Source organism: Lygodium microphyllum, chromosome 20 (genome assembly GCF_053477565.2).
Source record: "Lygodium microphyllum isolate KBCC chromosome 20, Lygodium_microphyllum_v1.1.10, whole genome shotgun sequence".
NCBI classification, from domain to species: domain Eukaryota; kingdom Viridiplantae; phylum Streptophyta; class Polypodiopsida; order Schizaeales; family Lygodiaceae; genus Lygodium; species Lygodium microphyllum.
In genome coordinates, this window is record NC_141154.1 from 17,669,929 (window position 1) to 17,690,118 (window position 20,190).

Genomic DNA, 20,190 nt, shown 5'->3' on the forward strand with positions numbered 1-20,190 from the left:
AAAGTTGATGCAATTGCATATATATCCACAAATGAATGTTTGTAATCATGTAAAAAGGTCTAGTTGGATCTAAGAGGGACCTGAAGCGCATATGTGTGTTCACTTGAAAGGAGAGCATGCCATTGGATTATGTACTAATCTAAACTATGTAATACTTAAGCATTTTAAAAAGTATCAAATACTTAGGGGCCTACTTTTCCACTACAGTACTTTAGTTATGATATTTTATATAAAATGATTTTAAATCAATTGTGTTGCATTACGTGTACTTCATTGCTTACTATGCACGAGTGCACCATTGGTCTGCACGACTGCTTCCCTTTGCTATGAGAGGTGTAGCTTCACGAGCTTTGCAAGCCCACAAATCGTACACCACGGGGTTAGTGGGTTACTGAGATGGGGCCAACTTGTAGGAGTTTATATGGTGAAGGAAGATGTGACGACAAATATTTTTCTGGGTATTCATTTGTGCAAGTAGTCCTAGTGCTATTGGTTACTTATCACATTTTGAAAATAGACATTTATTTGGCTTTGGTCCGAGCCAATGCTAACCTTGTAGCAATGATAGCATGTGAACCGATCCTTTGAGGGTGAAGAAAGGGGTGGGCCCGATGCCAACGGAAGCCATGTGGCGCTGGCAACAAAAAGCCAACTCAATTCATTGGAAAAGCCCCCCTTCCCCCGCCCCGTCTCCAACCCTATAGGAATCCGGGTTTACAAAATTTTTGAATTTTTCTTAAAATAATAAAAGAAGAGGACCAAGGGAAAAGGGACAAAACAGAAATGAGAAAAAGAAAGAAAATGGACGATTTTAAATAAAAGGCAGTAAACAAATGCGGAGGCAAGGGGGGGTAAATCTACGCTCTTCCATTTTTTATTCCTCCCCCCCCCCGTCCTCCCCTCTCTCTCTGTCTGTGTTTCGTCCACCCCTCGTCTTCACCAAATAGCGCGCACGCGCACACACAACAAAATCGCACAACACACACAACGTACGCACACAGCTCCATCGTCGCCATCGCCACGCTGCCGCCTCCCTCCCCCGCCTCCCCTCTCTCTTTCCCGTTTCATTTTCCCCCCCTCCCCCTCCCCCTCCCCCCCGCTCCCGGCTCTTTCTTGTTATTTTTTCCCCTTCCTCCCCCTTCCCGGCCCCCCCGGGCCCTAATATCACCAGAAACCCTATCCATTGCCAGTGCCATTACCGGGCTTGTTTATCCCCTCCCCTCTCATCGCCGCACCTCTGCCATCGGCCGAGACTTGCACAGCCTCCGCTGCACAGCTGGCCATCGCCATTCTGCAGCGACACTCCGACATCGTTCAGTTAGTGAGGAGCAAATTCTATATTACATATGCGGTAGTAACTTGTTTTCGGCAAATCTTTTCACTGGCGCACGAACCTGGCCTTTATGACAGACCGGGGTTCAATCACAGAAGATCTACAGGTATTGCGATTATGGCTGCCACAAGCTTAGTGCACGACATGCGCATCAGGCATCACCACTACAAAAGCAACAGAGCGGCATCTGCCATTGGTTGAAAGCTGAAAGATCTGGTCAGCCGAGGGCCATGGTTCGCCTTCTCGGCTACAATTCTCTAGACGGGGATGAAGAAGCCCCCCGGGAAATACTGAAGAATCCCAGCCCTGCTGGCGAAAATGGATGGCTTATTCGATTCTTTGATTCAGCTTTCTTTTGTGAGTGGATTGCCGTAAGCTATTTGTACAAGCATGAGCATCAAGGAGTTAGGGATTATCTCTGCAACAGGATGTACACCCTTCCATTGACAGGGATCGAGAATTACCTTTTCCAGCTATGCTACATGCTTGTGCACAAGTCAAGTGCTGCATTGGAAAAGTTCATGGTGGATGGTTGTTCCAGGTCATTAAAGATTGCCCTGAAAGTGCATTGGTTTCTACTTGCTGAAGCTGAAGAGGCCGACGATGCAAAAGAAGTAAAGAGGTTATTAGAGAAATGTCAGATGGCAGCGCTGATGGGAGATTGGCCTCCATTGGTACGGCCAAAGAAAACAGAAACAAGTCCAAGCAGCAAAAATCGCATGTTCAAGCTTCTCTCCTCGCGTAGGCTTCTGAATCTTACTAGTTCTCCTCCTTCACAGAAAGCTACATCACCGGTTGCATCCCCTGCTCCTGTGAGTGAAGAAGAAGTCATTAGAAGTCCCTCGGATGACCTGGATTCATCATTAAAGGTTTTAAAGAAGTTGATGCCAGGTCCAAAAGTGCGTGATGCATTCTTGAAAAAATTTCAGACCAAGGATGATGATGAAATAATAGAGCGGCCCAAGGAAGTAGAGTCTGATAGCTTTTTCCGTAGAATTTTGAAAGAGAAAGAGGATGAAGAAAAAGCTGTACGGAGTGATGACTTGGTCAATTCTGAGAGTTTCTTCAGACGGTTGTTTAAGGACAAACCAGAAACAGAAGAGAGAGCTGCAAGCAAGATTGGGGAGGAGGAAGGGTTTTTCAAACGCCTTTTTCGCGACAAGAATGATGATCGTGAAAGAGTAGATGACAAAGAGAGAACTGATGAGGAGGAAAAAGGGACCTCGAGCATTGAGGAGGAGGATGGTCCTGAGTTTTTTCTCTTCCGTAGGTTTTTCAGAGTTCACCCTGAAGAAGAAGACAAGGTGTTGCCTGTGTTGTCAGTTGAAGCTTCTGCTCTAAGCAATTCTGAAAGCAGTCCTGGGACAGATGGCTTTTTTAAAAGGTTATTCAAGGATCGGAATATTGAAGAGTCAAGAATCTTCAATGTACGTCGAGAAGATGGAATGAGCCCTTCAAGTATCCTGAAAAAGCTGTTCAAGGACAGGTTTGACGATAGTGGAGCTGTCACTGTCGAGGAAGGGCCAAAAACAGGTGGTGATGGCTCCTTTCCAGGAGAACACAAAGACAGTTTAAAGGCTGCAGAACCCAATGTCAGGAATGGGTTTTACCAAGAAAAGAAAATCACTGAGGCAGATTCTAAATTTGAGAGTTGCATGTCAGAAACACCAGTTGATGTTGTGTACAAACAAAATGGTGAAGATAAGCCAGCTACTGCATCTGTAAGGTGGTCAATGCCAAGGCCAGGTGAAATGAGCCCAAATTTCGGCAGTGGACTCTTCACAGTAAGTTTGGCTTCTGCTAGTTTTAAGCATTCTATGCAGATAGCTTAGGAAGAGAAGCTCATGTTAAAAAAGGGCGGTTTCTTGAAATTTGCTTTGGGAGCTATCTTCACCTTACGTTCTATGGAAATAGTCTGCACATTAGATTAGGAAGAGAACTCTTGTTTAAAAAGGGTGGTTCCTTGAAATCTGCTTCAGGAGCTGTCTTTGCCTTACTGACTCTACAGTAGAAACAGATGTATATATATGTTCTTCAATTTGGGATAGCATTATTATTTAAAATTTCAGTGAGAAATGTTTGGTTCCTTGGTGTGCCATTCTTGGTTAAGGGGCTTGAGGGTGAAGCCAGTTCATACTATTTTCAGGTATAACAGCTGTCAGCTTTGTAGTAGGTGACTGTTGCCAAAAGGCAGTTGGATCAGTGTACGGTTGACCAGCCTTTACTCAGTTCATGTGTCACTTTTGGGTTACTCAAACCCTCTTCTTCTTTGTGGGGTTGTCATTATGATTTTGGCCTTGTATATTCTGCTTGCTTTCTCTCTCCATTTTTGTTCATATGTTCATCTCATGTTTACTCTGTATTTCAAAATTCAGTTTTTGTTAGAGCCCTTGATACTAGTCGATATAAAAGGTTGGTTACATCATAGACTGCACACTGAAGGCCATGGAAAATGGCTTGAAAGCTGGAATTAGCAATGGTTGAGAAAGATATTAGATTCTTCTTGTTACCTAGCACACAGGGAACATCTTGCAAGAGCATAGGAGTGCACACGTGATGACCTGTACATTATCAAAGCCTTTGAGAATATGCAAGGCGTTGTTGCCACACATGATGATAGCCCCCTTATGGGCGTCATGACCATCCCAATAGATTTGTTCTTGAGTGGGGACATTGAAGTTGCTGAAGATGACTCCGCATCATGAGTGTCATCTCTTGACATAGAGCCAAAAGGTGGGTTGGATTTGTGAGACACAAGCCATTGCTTGGTGCCACATAAAATATTCTAGATTTCTTGGCCATGAGGACATGCCTCTTCATATCATCAGCCCATGCAGGATTGTTTGTGCCATTGATCTTGTTGTTAGCTTCAAGCATGCCTAAGAGATCATTATTGGTGCTGGTCATTATGAGTGATCACCAAATAATTCTATCCAATAAATGAAGAGAGAAAATATGACCTCAAAAGAAAGGGCAACCACAATGGTAATTGAGTAATGCCTGTTTGGAGTATCAAGTTGAAGAATTGAATATACCTTTCTCTTCTTGTTTTGAAGAACTAAAGAGAGAGAGCATGTTGAAATTAAAAATACAAATGAATGTGCTTTACCTGAGATGTGGCAGACAAGTGAAGGCCAAATAGAGTGGTTGAAGGCTGTAAGTTTCCCCAAACAGATGGCAGCAGCAGGTACCTAGTCTGAATGCTAAGTGAACTATCCCCAATTGCACAATTTGTCTTCAATATTGACCCAAATGGACTCAAACAAGCTAACAGATGATATCTTCAATGCACGAGCAAAAGCCCCCAACATTTGCGGGTCAAGGGTTGGGAATTTCAAGGACAATGTTGGAGTGGGTAATTTGATGGTCGAGAAAGACACATTGGAAAGAAGTCCCAATTTTTAAAGTGAACTGAAATTGAAAAGGAAATTAAGAAATTGTTATTGATTTGTGTTGGATGTTGCCTAATGTCAAATGAATTGCAATCAATGTCAAAGAATTCTCCACATGGAGGTCAATTATAGTATTTGTTCGAAGTTGTTGAAAACCCCAATGTTGGAAGTGAAATTGGTAGAAGTGAATTTCTACAAATTTGTAGAAAGCTCCAAATTTGGAGTGGAAGTGGAGGCAAATTGTGAAAAGCCACAAATTTAGCACAATTTTTTGCAGATTTTCCTCATTAGGAGCATTCACATTCTACCCTTGTTGACATGGTGTAAGCATGGTGGACTACGTATTAGCAACCTCAAACACAGAAAACCAAAACCCCCCCCCCCCCCCCCCCCCTTCCCCTTGACCCCACAAAATGCCCATTCCCCATATCCACAATCTTACAATATCCCAATGGCCCATTGGGGTTATAGTTGACCAAGCCTATTCTCATTCATAGTGGATCTTTAGTACACAGAGTAGTGCCCCGCGCACAATTCCTTGACACCCAAGATCTTTTCCATGGAGACAATGGGCATCTGCTTAGGAGAGATCTTCAGACTATTGTATGATGTTAAACCCTCCACTCCACTACTTGAGCTCACTTAGCATTTTAGTGAGGTTTTTCATGCAATAGCAATACAACTTTTTTCCACTCTTAGCCCACATAGTGAGCTACTTTTGGGCTGATACATTGGAATGGTTGGTATGATGATGATTGCCGCAAGGCTAGAGCACACCTATAGAGAGAGGTGGCGCTGGGATTTGCCATCCACAAATAGGCAAGGTTCCTCTTCAGGTGCTTCACATGGTGAAAGAAAAGAGTTTTCCTTGCTTAGTTGGAGAGAGATATGTACTAGCTATTCTTGAGCTAGGATTCCAAAGAGTTATGGAGACTTTTCAGAGAGCATTGTTTCGTCACGCTCATGTGGGAACAAACTAGGAATAAAGATTGCTTTTTGTCTCACCTCTGATCATGAACCTTAAAAGGCAAAGTTGCTCCAAAACACACTATGCAGTGAAGGAATACTGATCCTTAGGGCCCAAACTTCCATGTTTCAAGGACTGAGGCAAAAAGTATGAGTTGGAGAGTGTATCGCACTTTGGCAGATCTTGAATCATAGCAAAGTATGTCAAAAGATGACGTACCAGCGAGACAGTAGGGTTGGCAGGGAGGAACACGGAGTGAACTCGGCAAACATGGAGAAGAGAAGAGAAGAGAGAAGAAACTCTAATGAATGGAATGATGAAGACCCGAATCATGGAGTGAATGTGATACAAGGGAACAAGGGTGCTATAGCACAAGGAAGATGATGAAGGCAGCCACGAACCACGAACCACAATGTCCTCCTGAAGGGGGTGAGGGCAGCGGAGAGGCTGGAGAGAAGAGGTGACGGACTGAATGAATCAACCGTGAGGAATGAATGAGAGAGTGGCCTATAAATAGGCATAGTCAGTCTAGGATGGCACCCCTTTTTGGGGCTGCAAACCCTAAATGCAAACGCAGAAATGCAAAAACGCAAACTGCAGGTGAAGGGTTTCTCAACACCCCCTCTTAGGCCTAAAAAGGGAAACAAGAGAACAGTGAGGTGGAGATGCAATGCTACATGCTGAAGAATGCTCATGCAGCAGGTGCCACTTGGAGAGTGTCCTTTGTGGGGAAATTGTTCACTTGCCCAAGCGCCCTAGTACAAAGATGATGAAAACATGCAATGCATAGGAGGAATGTCAGACTTTGTGTGGTGCTGAGAACCATAAGGATATGCTCGTACTCAATCTCAGGATGTGGCTTTATGTTGACCAAGGGACGAAGGCAAGAAGAAGAGAAGGAAGAAGATGTAGAGGATCCCTAAGATCCAAGATTTCCACCGGAAAGGGAACCCGCAGGAAAGACCAGTAGACAGAGTGAATTGGAGAACCCGAAACTCAACCTCGGGAGAGAAGCCACTAGCTCCATCCATCCATGCGGGAAGGAATACGAAGGCCTCGTCACCAAGTCACGGTTGAACCTCCGAGGTCCCGATCTAGGTGGTACCTGAAGATCCTGGGTATCAGTAGAAGAGATGACTGGTCGAAGATAGCCACCCTAAGAAAGTAGAGGATGGGTGAAGAACTTCATGCGGAGTAGGTTTCCCCTTTGATGCGGGAGGTGGAGGGCCTTTTGCTGAAGTTTAAGAAGAAGTAGATGTCCCTCTCTGAGGGCAAAGAAATAACATCCCCCTCTGAATCCCTCTCTAAAGTAGATAGGGAATCCAAAAACTCATGGATCATGGACTCTAAAATGTTTGATGACGAAGGAAGTGCCACCGGTTGTGTCGAAGAAGGTATTTGGGGTGCTGAAGAGCTCCTAGAGGTAGCCTCTCGAACTTGAGTAGTCGAGGGTGGGGAAGGGTGGGGCTTAGAATGAGCAAAAGGTGGGCAACGGTTGTGGTCTCTTAGCGGAGCAAACTGGGTAGTCGAAGAAGAGGAAGGAGTTGAACAGCCACTCTCTCTCTCAGGAGTAGACTGATGAGGAGACGGTATCAAACAATCACTCTCTCTCGATGGAGCAGACTGCAGAGCCATAGTTCGTGGAAGCCACTGTACCTGAAAATAAGTGGGAGAAGACTGCCGCTGGCATTGCGACGATCTCCAGGAGGTCGTAGCGCCAATCAATCCTCCATGTGCTTGTAAGGACTTAGTGCGCATCGGATGTGTCTTATTGCCTTGAGCATAGTACTCTGATAGCCGATGTAGAACGATCTCTATGGTCCAGAAAGGAGAGGTGGCACAAGGGGTGCTTGGTGGAAGATGCATATACTCCGGGGGGGTGGGGAGCAAAGGTCGAAGTTGGCAAGCATCGGTGGTGTGTTCGGTGATGCCACAGTAGGAGCACCCAATAGTTTGGACATCTGTTGGTAAAGAAGCCATGGATACCAGTCTGCCTTGCTAAAGAAGGAAGAGGTCAGCCACCATGAACCACGAACTGCAATGTCTGCCTCAAGGGGTGTGAGGGTAGTGTGAAGCACGAACCGCAATGTCCGCCTCAAGGGGTGGGAGGGTAGTGGAAGGGTTGGAAGCGAGTTGCCAGTGGGAGGAGGAAGTGACCAGCAGTAAGAGGTTGCAACCAGGAGAAAAACGCAGGTGAGAAGAGAGAGATAAAAAACGCAGGCAGGACAGCTTGTAGGAGAGAGAGACTAAAAACGTACGTAGCAGGTGAGAGAAAGACTAAAAACGCAGGCATGACAGCCTGCAGGAGAGAGAAAGACTAAAAATGCAGGAAAAAAAACAGCAAGAGTAGTCAATATGCTGAAATCAGCTCCAAACAGTGTGTGATAGGCTGGAGATAGGCGCCAAACTGTTGTAGATAGCAATGGCAAGCTTGGATCGCGATGTCCTCCATGTTTGGAGTGTGGGCAGCAAGCTGAAATACCTGAAATTTGCAAAAACGAGATTGTTTTCTGAATGGAGAGTGATCAGCAACAGTCGTTCTGCTGTAAACAGCTGCAAACTGCGGGTGGAAGGCTAGAAAAAGGTGCCAGACTGTAGATAACATCAAGGGATAGCTGAGATTGCGATGTCCTCCGCAAAAGGGGTGTGGGGAGCAAGTTGAAAACACCTAAAATTTGCAAAAACGAGAATTTGATGCAGCGGAAGAAGAAGAGAAGTGGATGCCGAATTCGCCACCGGTCTTTGCCTTCACTGGAGTGGAGGATCTTTGCCGCTGTTTGAGCAGATCTAGCTCTGATACCATGTCAAAAGATAACGTACCAGCGAGACAGTAGGGTTGGTGGAACACGGAGTGAACTCGGCAAACATGGAGAAGAGAAGAGAAGAGAGAAGAAACTCTAATGAATGGAATGATGAAGACTTGAATCATGGAGTGAATGTGATACAAGGGAACAAGGGTGCTGTAGCACAAGGAAGATGATGAAGATAGCCACGAACCACGAACCACAATGTCCTCTTGAAAGGGGGTGAGGGCAGTGGAGAGGGTGGAGAGAAGAGGGGACGGACTGAATGAATCAGTTGTGAGGAATGAATGAGAGAGTGGCCTATAAATAGGCATAGTTAGTCTAGGATGGCGCCCCTTTTTGGGGCTGCAAACCCTAAGCGCAAAACGCAGAAACACAAAAACACAAACTACAGGTGAAGGGTTTCTCAATAAAGTAGCCTTCATCAGTGTTTGGCAGTAGCAAATGCAACAGTAGGCAGTTGGATTAATGCCAAATAGGTAGAGGAGAGAGAAAAACATCAAATGTAATAGGCTGGTGATGACATGGTAGGCTAGTGGTAGCTTGATCAATAAATGCAAATTTGAAATGACGTGGTTGTGAAGATACACCAGGGCTTGCACTGAGGAAACATAGCATGTACTACCAAGATTGAAATACAAAGACTCAGATAGAGACAAGCAAAACTCAAACCCCAAATGCAAAACACAAAACACAAAGACAAACACAGAGAGAAGAAACTTTGAAGTGAATGAATGCCGTAAATGAATGTAAGAGTGTACAAAAGGGCAGAGCAATGTAGTGTTGGAGAGTGATGGCCAGTGGAGATGGATCCCAAGTCTTATGAGCACTAGTTGGAGTGTCGGAGAGAGGAGGGTTGTTGAGCGACATAGAGAGATGCTGGTGACAGCTGTGGAAGGTGGAAGAGGAAGGTGGTGACACCAGGAGGCTGCAAATGTAGGTGAGTAGGAGACAGCTGGATGAAGAGTGACACCAATTGCCGCCTAGAGTGGTGAAGGCCAAACGCAAGTTGTAGAAGGTCGCCAAAAGGTGTGGGAGATCACTGCTAACTGTTGCTTGATGGAGGGGTGCTCAAATGCAAGCTGGAGGAGGTAGACTGTGTGCTGGCGATGGTAGAAATGTCCAAATGTAGCAGGGAGGAGGGCGCTAGACAGTGGGCGATAGCTAGGGAGAAAGGCATGAAGCATTGCAAGGGCTGATGGTGGAGTGGTGGCAATTGTGAAAGGTAGATTGCCACGTGGTTGAAGGTTGATGGCTGAAATTTAGAGTGAAAGAATAAGGCTGAATGGTGGGCTGCCTGTCTATTTATAGATGTTGAAGAGTGCCCCAAAAAAATAGGGCGTTGGAAGACCACTAAAACCCTCTCGAACTATGCACCAAAATTGGTTTTTCATTAATTAAGCATGTTTTGGGGCTGTTTAAAAATGCTAATTAGTTGTAAAGTGTGTTTTAGCTCAATAATGGCGATTAGGACAGCAACCAGAGATAAAAATGCAGCCTTGGCAGATGTCGTCGGCACTAGACGAAGTGCTAGATGCAGCAAATATAGTCTCCGTTGGTCACTAGGCTTTAAATGCAGCCTCCAAGTGAAGGTGGATAGTAGGTAGTAGCAAAATGAGAAGAGGACAGCGAGAAGGCTGCAAACAAGTACCAAACGATGGTAGATAGTGTGGGGTTGGTGCGCAGATCGGACGCAGGTAGCTCACGTAGTGAATTCCCAAAGGTCCCCAAGAACAAAAGTACTCTACTTTTTAGCACAAAGACCAATGTAAAAGCAAGCACGACATGAGACAAGAGACAAATTGGGTTGAATCTCCCCCATGCCTTGTGTGAGCGCTTCACAAAGCATGTATTTAATATATATTTCCAATCTTTTTGCTCAAAAATAGCCCAATTACGAAAATATGACAAGCTTTTAGCTTTTGAGTTTGCTTTCTACAAAAAATAGGAAAATAAAGCTAATGGACGGTGCCCAAAGAGTCTGGCACGCCCAATCTCAATGTCCAAATAAAAATAACATATCCAGGCGCATAAGCGCATACAAAATAATAATAAATAGTCGATGTCTCTATAGACATAATCAAAATATAGGCGTGGCGCCTATCAAAATATAGTCGAAAGGTCGAAAACCCGCTAGACTCCAATGCTTTCCTCCGCCACTGCTGCTATCTCTACACATCAACTGAAGCATTCACAATCGTTAGTAAAATAACACAATTAAACCGACAAAAGTGAATACCTAGCAGTCTTCAGCTACATAAATAAATCAACTGGTTAGAAATAAATCCTAACCTTAATTTATTACGAGTGCGCACTCTAAACTCATAAACGTTTATTAATTTAATATGCATTTTGCGGAATCACCCGCTATGGAATCACCCATGTACACACTAAATTAATGAAACGCCCGAAAAGGACAGGCGTCCCCATCAACTTCTCGCACAAAGAATCCTCTTTGCGTATGAGCCCCGGTTATCTAAGTTTACGGAATCCACCGTAAAACCTCACGGAATCCACCGTGGAATATGCCTCCTGGCATCAGGGGTAGCTTTGACTAAGATATCCTCCAAGAATGGGGTGTGGGCAACAAAGTTATGGCACTTGCAATTTGCAAAAACGAGATTGATTAAATGGGAGAGCCACTTGTCTATTTATAGAAAGGTAGGGGCCTCGCCAATTAGGGTTTGCATGTGGGACATTGAAACTCTCTAAGACTATGTTTATTTTTTAGTAAAAGGTTAAATTAATTAATTAATTAGAGTTTTGAATTTTAGCTCAACAACGCCTCTTAGGCCCAAAATTGGAACTAAAAAGGGTTTGCAAACAGGCCCAAGCCATTTTTCTTTTCTTTTTCCTAGGGCATCCCACCCTAAAGTAGCCAGGGCATCGAGGAAAGGGTGCATGTTTGTTGCATAGTGACCTACCAAAACTACAGAGGCGATGGTTGTCTTACAGAGGGAGTCTAAGTGTTTACTCCAAAGAGGCAAGAGCATCGGACAAAGGGTGCGCATTGGTTGCCCAGTGGCCTACTAACTCCTGCAAAGGTGGATGGAAACACAATGGACTTTAAAAAAAAAAGGCTTTTGTTTTGTTTTCCAAAGATTTAGTATTAAGTTAGGTTTTTTAGGAGTTTTTCGCGTATTGGGTAACAATGCCTGAAAAGGAGAGAAGGGATGGTCAGACCATTACAAAACAAACAAGACTATCCCTACCACTTTTGGATATCAATGACAAAGAAGAGGAAGTGTGGGGAGGAGGGGAGGGAGGAAATGTGGTAAGAGGCAAAAAAGATAGGCGGAAGCAAAGCTCGGCGAGCTAAGTGAGTGAAGCAAGCAAGAGAGATTGTCTTGAAGACTGCCATGTACAATGTTGCAACCTCCATCCCCAAAAAGTAAGATAATTGACGGAGGTCGGTCTTCTCAAATGTGAAACTAAGTGTTAGAAGTGGATGCAATGATGGAAGTGTGGAAAACTGTTGAACACAAGAGATAAAGGAAAGAGAAACATTGCAAAAGAAAAAAACACCGCACAAATAACTTAGTAGCAAAGAGATGCTTGGGAAATGGAATCTATACATCAAGATATGAGACAAAACAAATCCAATGTGAGTCATTGGTTGTGAAGGCACTAGCACTTGCTCCATCTCTCCACCAAAACCTGTAGGAGGTGAATGATACAAATTGAGGAGGAGGAGCCCCAGAATATATAGGTCAAATCTAAACCATAAATGATGTTAGGTTGGCCAGCAATAAATGCTATAAACACCATCAAAATGACAAATATAAAATGCCTAAAATATCTAGAGTGTACCCAACCCTCTTTGGCATGCACAGACTCACACATGAACTAACATATCCACTAATACCTTCTCTCGAATCATGGGTGATTTTGTATATTTTTTTTTTTGCAAGCAAAATGTGGCTGATTATATTACTTAAAAAACTGATTACAACAGAGTGCTCATGCTCAACAGACTAGCTGGAGCTGATGCGAAGTTACCAATACATCATGTATACAAGCCTCTCAAGGTGGTCTAGGGGGGATGGGGGCAAGAAGCCATGGGGGGGGGGGGGTATATCGCCAACTGGGGTTGCCTGCCTGCATCACAAAGAACAAACCTTGACCGCCCCAAGTGCGCATGAAGTGACCACGGAGCTCCTGATGAGCCCTGGACTCGCCCTGCACCTGATCCCATCGGCCGAGAAGGGAGTGGATAATGGAGGTCCAGAGCTCTGCTAAGGTCGCATGTGCTGAAAGTCTCTCTCCGCCGAAAGCCTCCTGGCACCGCGCCTTCCATATATGCCATCCAGTAAGACTCCCTATGATCTCCCTTACCTCCGAGTGGTTTGCTGTGGGCTCCAGTACCTGGCGGATGGGTAGAGACTCCAGACTGACCACTGCGCACGACCCTGCCTCGATCATGAATATCGTGTCCTGCATCCCGGCCTCATACAAAAGGTGACGGCCGTGGTTGACTGCCTGCCAACAAAAAGCTCCCCATGAGATACACCCAAGCCTGGGTGCTATACGTCGAAGGATACGACATGCTCCTCTCCACACGAGTTGCGCCTCCTCACATGACCAAATGCAGTGCTTTGGGGTTTCCAAAAGTTGCTGTGTGCAGTGCTTACAACCTCCCTCCTTCTATATCTGGCCAAGGCCAACTTTCCACTGCCAAGCCTCCATGTGCCACCAACCAAGCTTCGTGATGCTGTGCTCCGCCTAGTGCCTGCTGCGTGACGGCGCCTAGTTCATATCCTCCTGCATCAGGGCGATTTGGTACATTATAATGATATAATGATAAGAATCCATCAAAGTCAGTACAACATTAAACACCAGAAGTGAACCATGGATAGCCAAGTAGTGAGTGGCCAGTCCACAACTAAGATGCTCAGAGGGAATTTGATGCCAATGTTGATTGTACTAGCTCTTTGAAATAGAGAAGAATCATAGCAGCTCTCAATATTTGTCAACAATGTCTCATAGTAGCATACAAGACCATCTTGTCAAAAATGCCTTTGAACATATATGACCATGGATTCCCTGCTTTTGGCTAGACTGCCAAAGTGTCCCGTCATGTGAGCTCAGACTAGGAGCCTATCCCGCTCTCTATCAAAGAAGCAGCTCATCCTAAACCTGGATGTCAATCCTAGCTCTAGGATTTGAACTTGCTAGACTTTGGTCGATGTGTCAAGGAAATCCCTCTTTGGAACTTGCGCACCTGTACGCACTAGCAACCAGGAAGAGTGGCCCTTGCAGCCATTGCCAGGGCCACATAGTTGGAGCTAAACTTGGATCGGGAGATGAGGAAGATACATTGAGAGAGTCGTCACCCTTCATCACCATCTGCACCTACTCCTGCCATAAAGCTGCTAATGTCTTGTAGTCCTTTCAGAGATGTCCCTTCTTGTGACAATAATAGCATTGAGACTACTTCTTCCGTATGTCACCCCTCTTTGAAAGTGGAACATTCGGAGCACTAAGAGATAGCATCCTCATAGAAAGTTGAAGTGGAACACAACAATTCTCCAACATAAAACTTGTAGACGAGTAAAGAATATCTACATGTTGACCAATAGGAGGAGATGTCAGAGGAACCATGATGAGGGAGATACAAAGGGGATGAGTAGAGGCAAGGGATTTGGAGGGATAAAAGTATGCCAAAAATAGAGATTCACAAGGATTGCATGAGTTCAAAGTAGTAAAGAAAGCACATAGAGAAAAGATCAAGAGTAACTAGAGTGTAGTGATGAGAACACAACAACAGGATGCACATGAACCCCTCTAAAGCTGAGCAGTATATCACAAGGGGAAAAAGTAACAGATCAAACACAGCCAAAACCAGCCTGAAAAATTGTTGCCCAGCCTTGCAAGAAGCAAAAGAGCAAAATGCAGATGCTGATGACAAAACGTAGGTAGTAATTGCAGATGACCTGCTGGAAAACAGGTCGCCTTAGCCTGCTGTCCCCAAAATGCAGATGTGGAAGGGTCAATAACAGGTTCCGAGCCTTGAAACAACACCAAAAAATGTAAATGCAGATGGCAGACTGCAAAACACTGAGAAAATAGTAGAAAAACATGCCAAAAATTAGCAGAGGAAGATCGCCTAGGCTGTAAATCAGTCGCAGAAGTTAGAAACAGGTCCAATCAGCAGACGAAAAGTCAAAACTCAAACCTGAAATAGTGTAAAACAGCAGCAGGAACATAGATCCTACAATCTGATACCATGTTAGAAGTGGATGCAATGATGGAAGTGTGGAAAACTGCTGTAATAGATTGCTGAACACAAGAGACAAAGGAAAGAGAAACAATGCAAAAGAAAAGAACATTGCACAAAGAACTCAGAAGCAAAGAGATGCTTTGGAAATGGAATCCACATACCAAGATATGAGACAATACAAATCCAACGTGTCATTGGCTATGAAGGCACCAACACCTACTCCCTCTCTCCACCAGAACTTGTAGAGGGTGAATGATACAAATTGAGGAGGAGGATCCCTAGAATATATAGGCTAAACCTAAGGCATAAATGATGTCAGGTTGGCCAGCAATAAGTGTCATAAACACCATCAAAATGACAAATATAAAATGCGTAAAATATTTGGAATGTGCCCAGCCCTTTGTGGCATGCACAGGTTCACACATGAACTGACATATCCGCTAACACTAAGGTGGGCCTTAATTTCTTCTATGGCAGTAGAATTTGAGCCAATGAGAAGTAAGTTGTCAACATATAGCAAGATATAGCTGATCCCCTCTGAAGTAATATAGACATATAAGTTCAAGTCATAAGGGGTAGAATGGTATTTGTGAGTGTGAAGGAACTTGGCCTATCCTTTGGAACCAAGACTGTGTTGCTTGCTTCAGCCCACAAAGAGTTTTTTACAGAGGAAAGACCTTATCCTTTTGGTTAGCAAAAGAAAATCCAGATGGTTGCTCCATATGGAGTTTCTCTTCCAGATAACCATTGAAGAAGGCACTTTTGACATCCATCTGATAGATTGGCCAACTGTGGTGAGTAGTGAGTGCAACCAATAGATGGAAAGATGTCAACCGTGCAATAGGGGCAAAGGTCTCTTCATAGGTAACCCCTTACTTTTATCAAAACCCTTGCACTACAAGGCGAGCCCTGTACTTATCTAAAGGCCCATCAACATTTAATTTGGTCTTAAAAATCCACTTGGTCTCGATGACTTTCTTGTAACTTGGATGATCCACCAAGGTCCAACTCTCATTTTGGTCAATATTCTCTAGCTCCTTTTCCTTAGCCTCTTGCCATTGGGTTTCTAAAGAGCCTCGTGCTAGCTTTTCGGCTCGGAATGTGCTATATGATTAGCTGTAAACAACGATGGTAATGAAGCATGAGGTGCAAGCCAGGTAGATCTTCTAGGGCCCTTTAGAGTGGAATTCATTGGTAGGATCCTTGAATCCCCCACGATCTACTAGTACCAATGAGGTAACGAGTGTTGAGGAGGGGGGCGCGTGCTGAAGAATGTGCATGAAGGTTAGGAGTAGGTAGCAGACTTAGCTCAGAAGCACTACCTTCGATGGTATATCTTGAGGAATTGGCTCAGGGTCCGGTGCAGAAGACTGCACAATGTTGCATTCCTTAAGAAGACTCCCTCATTATTAGTGGACTTGGCTTTGTCCTTGGACTTTGCAATACTAGACTAGTTAAGGTGACCTGCCATTGTCAACCTTTCATGCTTGTGTCATGTGGTGCCAACTCTGCATATCACTCCAAGGAAGCCAATCTCTGGGCGTCCACGGCTGCCAAAATAATGTTATGCAAGCTGTCCATAAATTTTGAAAGAGTCATCATTAGAGAGACAAAAAGGACACATGAATGGAAATTTGGTGAAGCAAGTTACATATCCATGTTCTCTTAGTATCTACTATCCATGTTGTTTATGAGGATTCTTGTTCTTTTCCTTTGCCATAACTTGTAGTTTAATACTGTAAAGTGTTTGGAGAATGGCTGAGTGCATCTTAGACTAAGTGCTCACAGCATGTGTCTTCAAGTGCCATTATGCAAGCCTCTGCGTTGATCAGTCATCCATGTTACTCATCACCAGGTGTAGAGAGAGAGCTGACCATCTTATTGGGTCTACTCCTTGTCCTCTTTCCAACAGTCTCCGTGGTTAAATAATCTTAATTCCTTAAATTCTTCATTCAAATGTAGACTTTTTTCATTGTTTTAAGATTGTCAAAACCTCCAATGAAATTTGAAAGTTTGGGGAGATGAAATAATACTGGCAAGTTTTTCTGTAGGTGCAATCTTGAATGATGATATGTAGTTTGAAGTTGAATTTTGCTTAACATAAATGCTCCATTGTTCCAACAGAAAATAACATCAATTTGGACAGTGGAATACCTGTCTTTTATTGTATTATTGTTGAGGGCTCTACTACATATGTTTCAGGGGTAGTAAGGTGTAAGAGTTATTGGCCTTAAATTGTAAATATTCAGGCTCCATGGGTTTAATATGTGAGGGACTTGACTATCACTTAAAAACAAGAAGAGAATTGCTAAATGAAAGGGGAAATGTGGTTTAAGAAAAAACAGAACTGTTGTCTTCCTGCTGTAGAAACCTCTTTGACGGCAATTATTTTGTAGTACCTCATCTTGCTCCAATCTCAATAGCATTCAAAAAATTGGAGAAAGAGTGGAACTCCTTTGGCACCAACCCTACTGTGTATAGCAACCCTTCATTGCTCTACATGTTTAGTTGTTGTGTCTTGGGTTTCATTCAGCTGATAAAACAGTCTCATATTTTTCTCATGTATTGGGTTTCATTCAGGTGATAAACAGTCTCACACTTTTCTGTATAATCACATATTTTTCTGCTGTTTATAGCTTATTAGAGCAGTTTCAGTTCTATTGAAAAAACCTTCGAAACTTTACCGCTTCATCTTTGCAGAAACGTCCAGGGTCTCCGAAACAAGGGACAACAAAGTCAGCTGCAAAACCACCCCTACCTAAATACTCATCCTTCCATTTAAGAAAAGGAACGTACCATGCAACGTTAGATTTTGTCCAATCATTGTGTGACACTTCTACAGGACTTGTGGATGTTTATCCTATGGAGGACAGGCAAAAGTCTTTGCATGAGGTTGCTCACTGCATGATGGTTATTTGCTATTTGTTTGTTATCTTCTGCCTTGCCTTATTGTCTCTTTTTATTCTAATTACACACTTATAATTGTGGTGGAATGCAGTCACTTGTAGAGCTGAACACACATCTGGTTGAAGCTCAAAATGATGGCGGTACAGCTCTGCTTCTCACAATCCTCTAACTTTCAATTACTGTTTCTGCTCCTCCATGTTTAGTTTTTTCTCTTAGGTACCATGGTTGATGCACCCTGGTTAAGAAGGCTGCTTTTAGCATCCTCTAGGGTAAAAACGAGTTTGCTGCTGTAGGGTCTATCTCATCAGAGAGTAAAAATGAATTATGAGAGTGGTATAAAGTATTTTCTTCCAAGAACAGGTAGATGTATCCTTTGGGCAAGGGCTGAAGATGCTTTGCTTGACTTTTTTTGATGGACAGGTGTGTGCTTTCCTTTAGGCAAGGGGCTCTACAGAGTGATACACATCCCGGAAGATGAGGCGACTCTTCTCAATTCGAGAGAAAAAGCACCTTATCTCATATGTATGGAGGTTCTCAAGTGCGATGAACCAAGGTGGGCATTGCAGAAGCTTGAGACATGGCATTTGTTGTATTGTTCTTTTCCTAACTGTAGGTTTCTATAACTCAAAGCAGAATAACACATTGGTAATCAGGAGGTGAGTTGGTGGGGCATTCAAGACTTTGACAAAGAAAGGTTGCTCACTGTCTCATACCTGCTGCACATTCGTCCCTCTCTTCTTTTTTTGATTCTTCTCTTGCTGGCTTCTGACTTCTGCCACTGACTTCTTGTCTTCCCCTCTTTTGCCTCTAATCTTCTCTCCCCTATGTGCAACTTCTATGCCTCCAACTCCTGCTTTCCATCCTCACTCTGATTTTGCCACCTCCCTTTCCCTTCTCTCCAGCTACCACACTTGCCCTCACTTTTTCTCCACCCTGCCTCCTCTCTATTTCTCACCTCAGATCCTTGTGCCTTCCCTTCCCCCTTCTTTCTTTCCCCCCTTCCTTCTTCCCCCTTCCTCCCTGCCTTCCTGCCTCCTTCCTGCTCTCTTGTTCTTCCTGCTCGTCCTTCTCCATTCCTTCTCTTCACTCCACTCCACTTTTCTTCACTCAAACTCTGTTGTGGCTTCCCCTCTCCCTTTTATCCACCCTACCATGTGGTGCGATGCTTTTAAAAAGTTTCTTGTGTGACCATGTCAAAATATATCTCTGTATTGTCTCTTGCATTGAACAGCATTGATAGTCAGGGAAGATGAGAAAACAGTAGGAATAATACTTAAACATAGAAAGTGAAGGTGACAGTGGTCATGTCAATTCAGCATAGCTCCAGCCAGCTAAATCTCAACTGCTGGTTCTGATCAATGCCTTATATTTGTTCATTATGTGCACAATCAGACGAAGATTTTTGATTTTTGGGGGGTTTTTAAAGGTAACGTTGATGGGCCCTCCCTTCCTTTTCCCCACCTTTCTTCCCTCTCCCGTTTTGGTGGCTTTACTTTCATGCATCTGTCCATGTTGCCATATGGCTGCCATATATTGGCCTTGCATGCCAGCAAATTGTGCTTGCTGCCCCATCAGCTGTGACTTCAAGCTCTAGAATTTGGATGCTTGCCACATCATCGGTGGCATCATCTTAGTGATGCAGCCGTGGCTGTTTATTTTTATCCCCCCTCAGTTACTTGCTTCTCACGATTTTCTGTGCCCTTGAGTCAAAACATTAAAATGCAGAAAACAAGTGATGACTTCTATCTGGTCTTTGTTGATCACATTGAAAGTTTCTAGGGACTTGTTCAGATGGACTTTGGGAAGGTAAAGGCTAGATATCAATGGCGTGATTTGACCTCAAGACAAGCAATGCAGGTATTTTTCATTGATTTTGTGAGATTAAGAATTTTGCTCAGAATGCAGTTCCTTTACATGATTGATAAACATGAAAGCTACAACCAGGAGAAAAGGAATCTGTGGATCAGGAAGAAGTCACTTGCAGTGATAACTTTTCTTATATTTATTTTTGTGACTCCAGAAAACATTTGCAAAGAAAAGTAGGTGGGCAAATTGCTTGTCCATGTAATTGATTACTCTCTGGGCAATTACAAATGTGGCTGTGAACGCATTTTCTTGGCTGCTGCAAATAAGTGCCATTAGTATTGGTCACCATTCTAATCTTGTTCCAATGGAGGATATGGATGCTTCAAATGAGGGATTTCAACAGGTTTGGGGGTACTTGGAAAGGAATATCCTATGCTCTTTATTCTGTGATGAGGGTGTATTTTGTGTAAGTGATCAAGGATTGTTATAGCTACATCGACTCTCAAAACACATCAAGTGTTTGTTAAGGAGAGTGAGATATTTGTTCAAGTTTTAGGGCAGCTTTTGCAACTTATGGTACCATTAGGAACTTGGGAAAGTATTGAGAAGCACAGCAATGGATTTACCATAGAAATTCAAAAGACCTTGAATGGGAATGATGATGTATTGTGGATATGGTTAGTCAGTTTGCTCACATTGAAGGATATCATGTTAGAAGTTTTATGGTATAGATATTCAATATGCCATCTTTCAAATTACGT

At 43.7% G+C, this 20,190-nt stretch overlaps 1 protein-coding gene across 1 annotated transcript in view; it reads left to right on the forward strand.

The window, feature by feature from the left end:
• Positions 1-896: 896 nt before the first annotated feature.
• Positions 897-20,190, forward strand: part of LOC148018706 (phosphatidylinositol 4-kinase beta 1-like) — a 51,070-nt gene continuing 31,776 nt past the window's right edge. The window contains exons 1-4 of the mRNA XM_087661026.1: positions 897-3,117; positions 17,417-17,608; positions 17,715-17,763; positions 18,044-18,176. Coding sequence (XP_087517152.1) covers positions 1,564-3,117; positions 17,417-17,608; positions 17,715-17,763; positions 18,044-18,176 — 1,928 coding nt within the window. The 5' untranslated portion in view covers positions 897-1,563. The remainder of the gene's footprint in view (positions 3,118-17,416; positions 17,609-17,714; positions 17,764-18,043; positions 18,177-20,190) is intronic.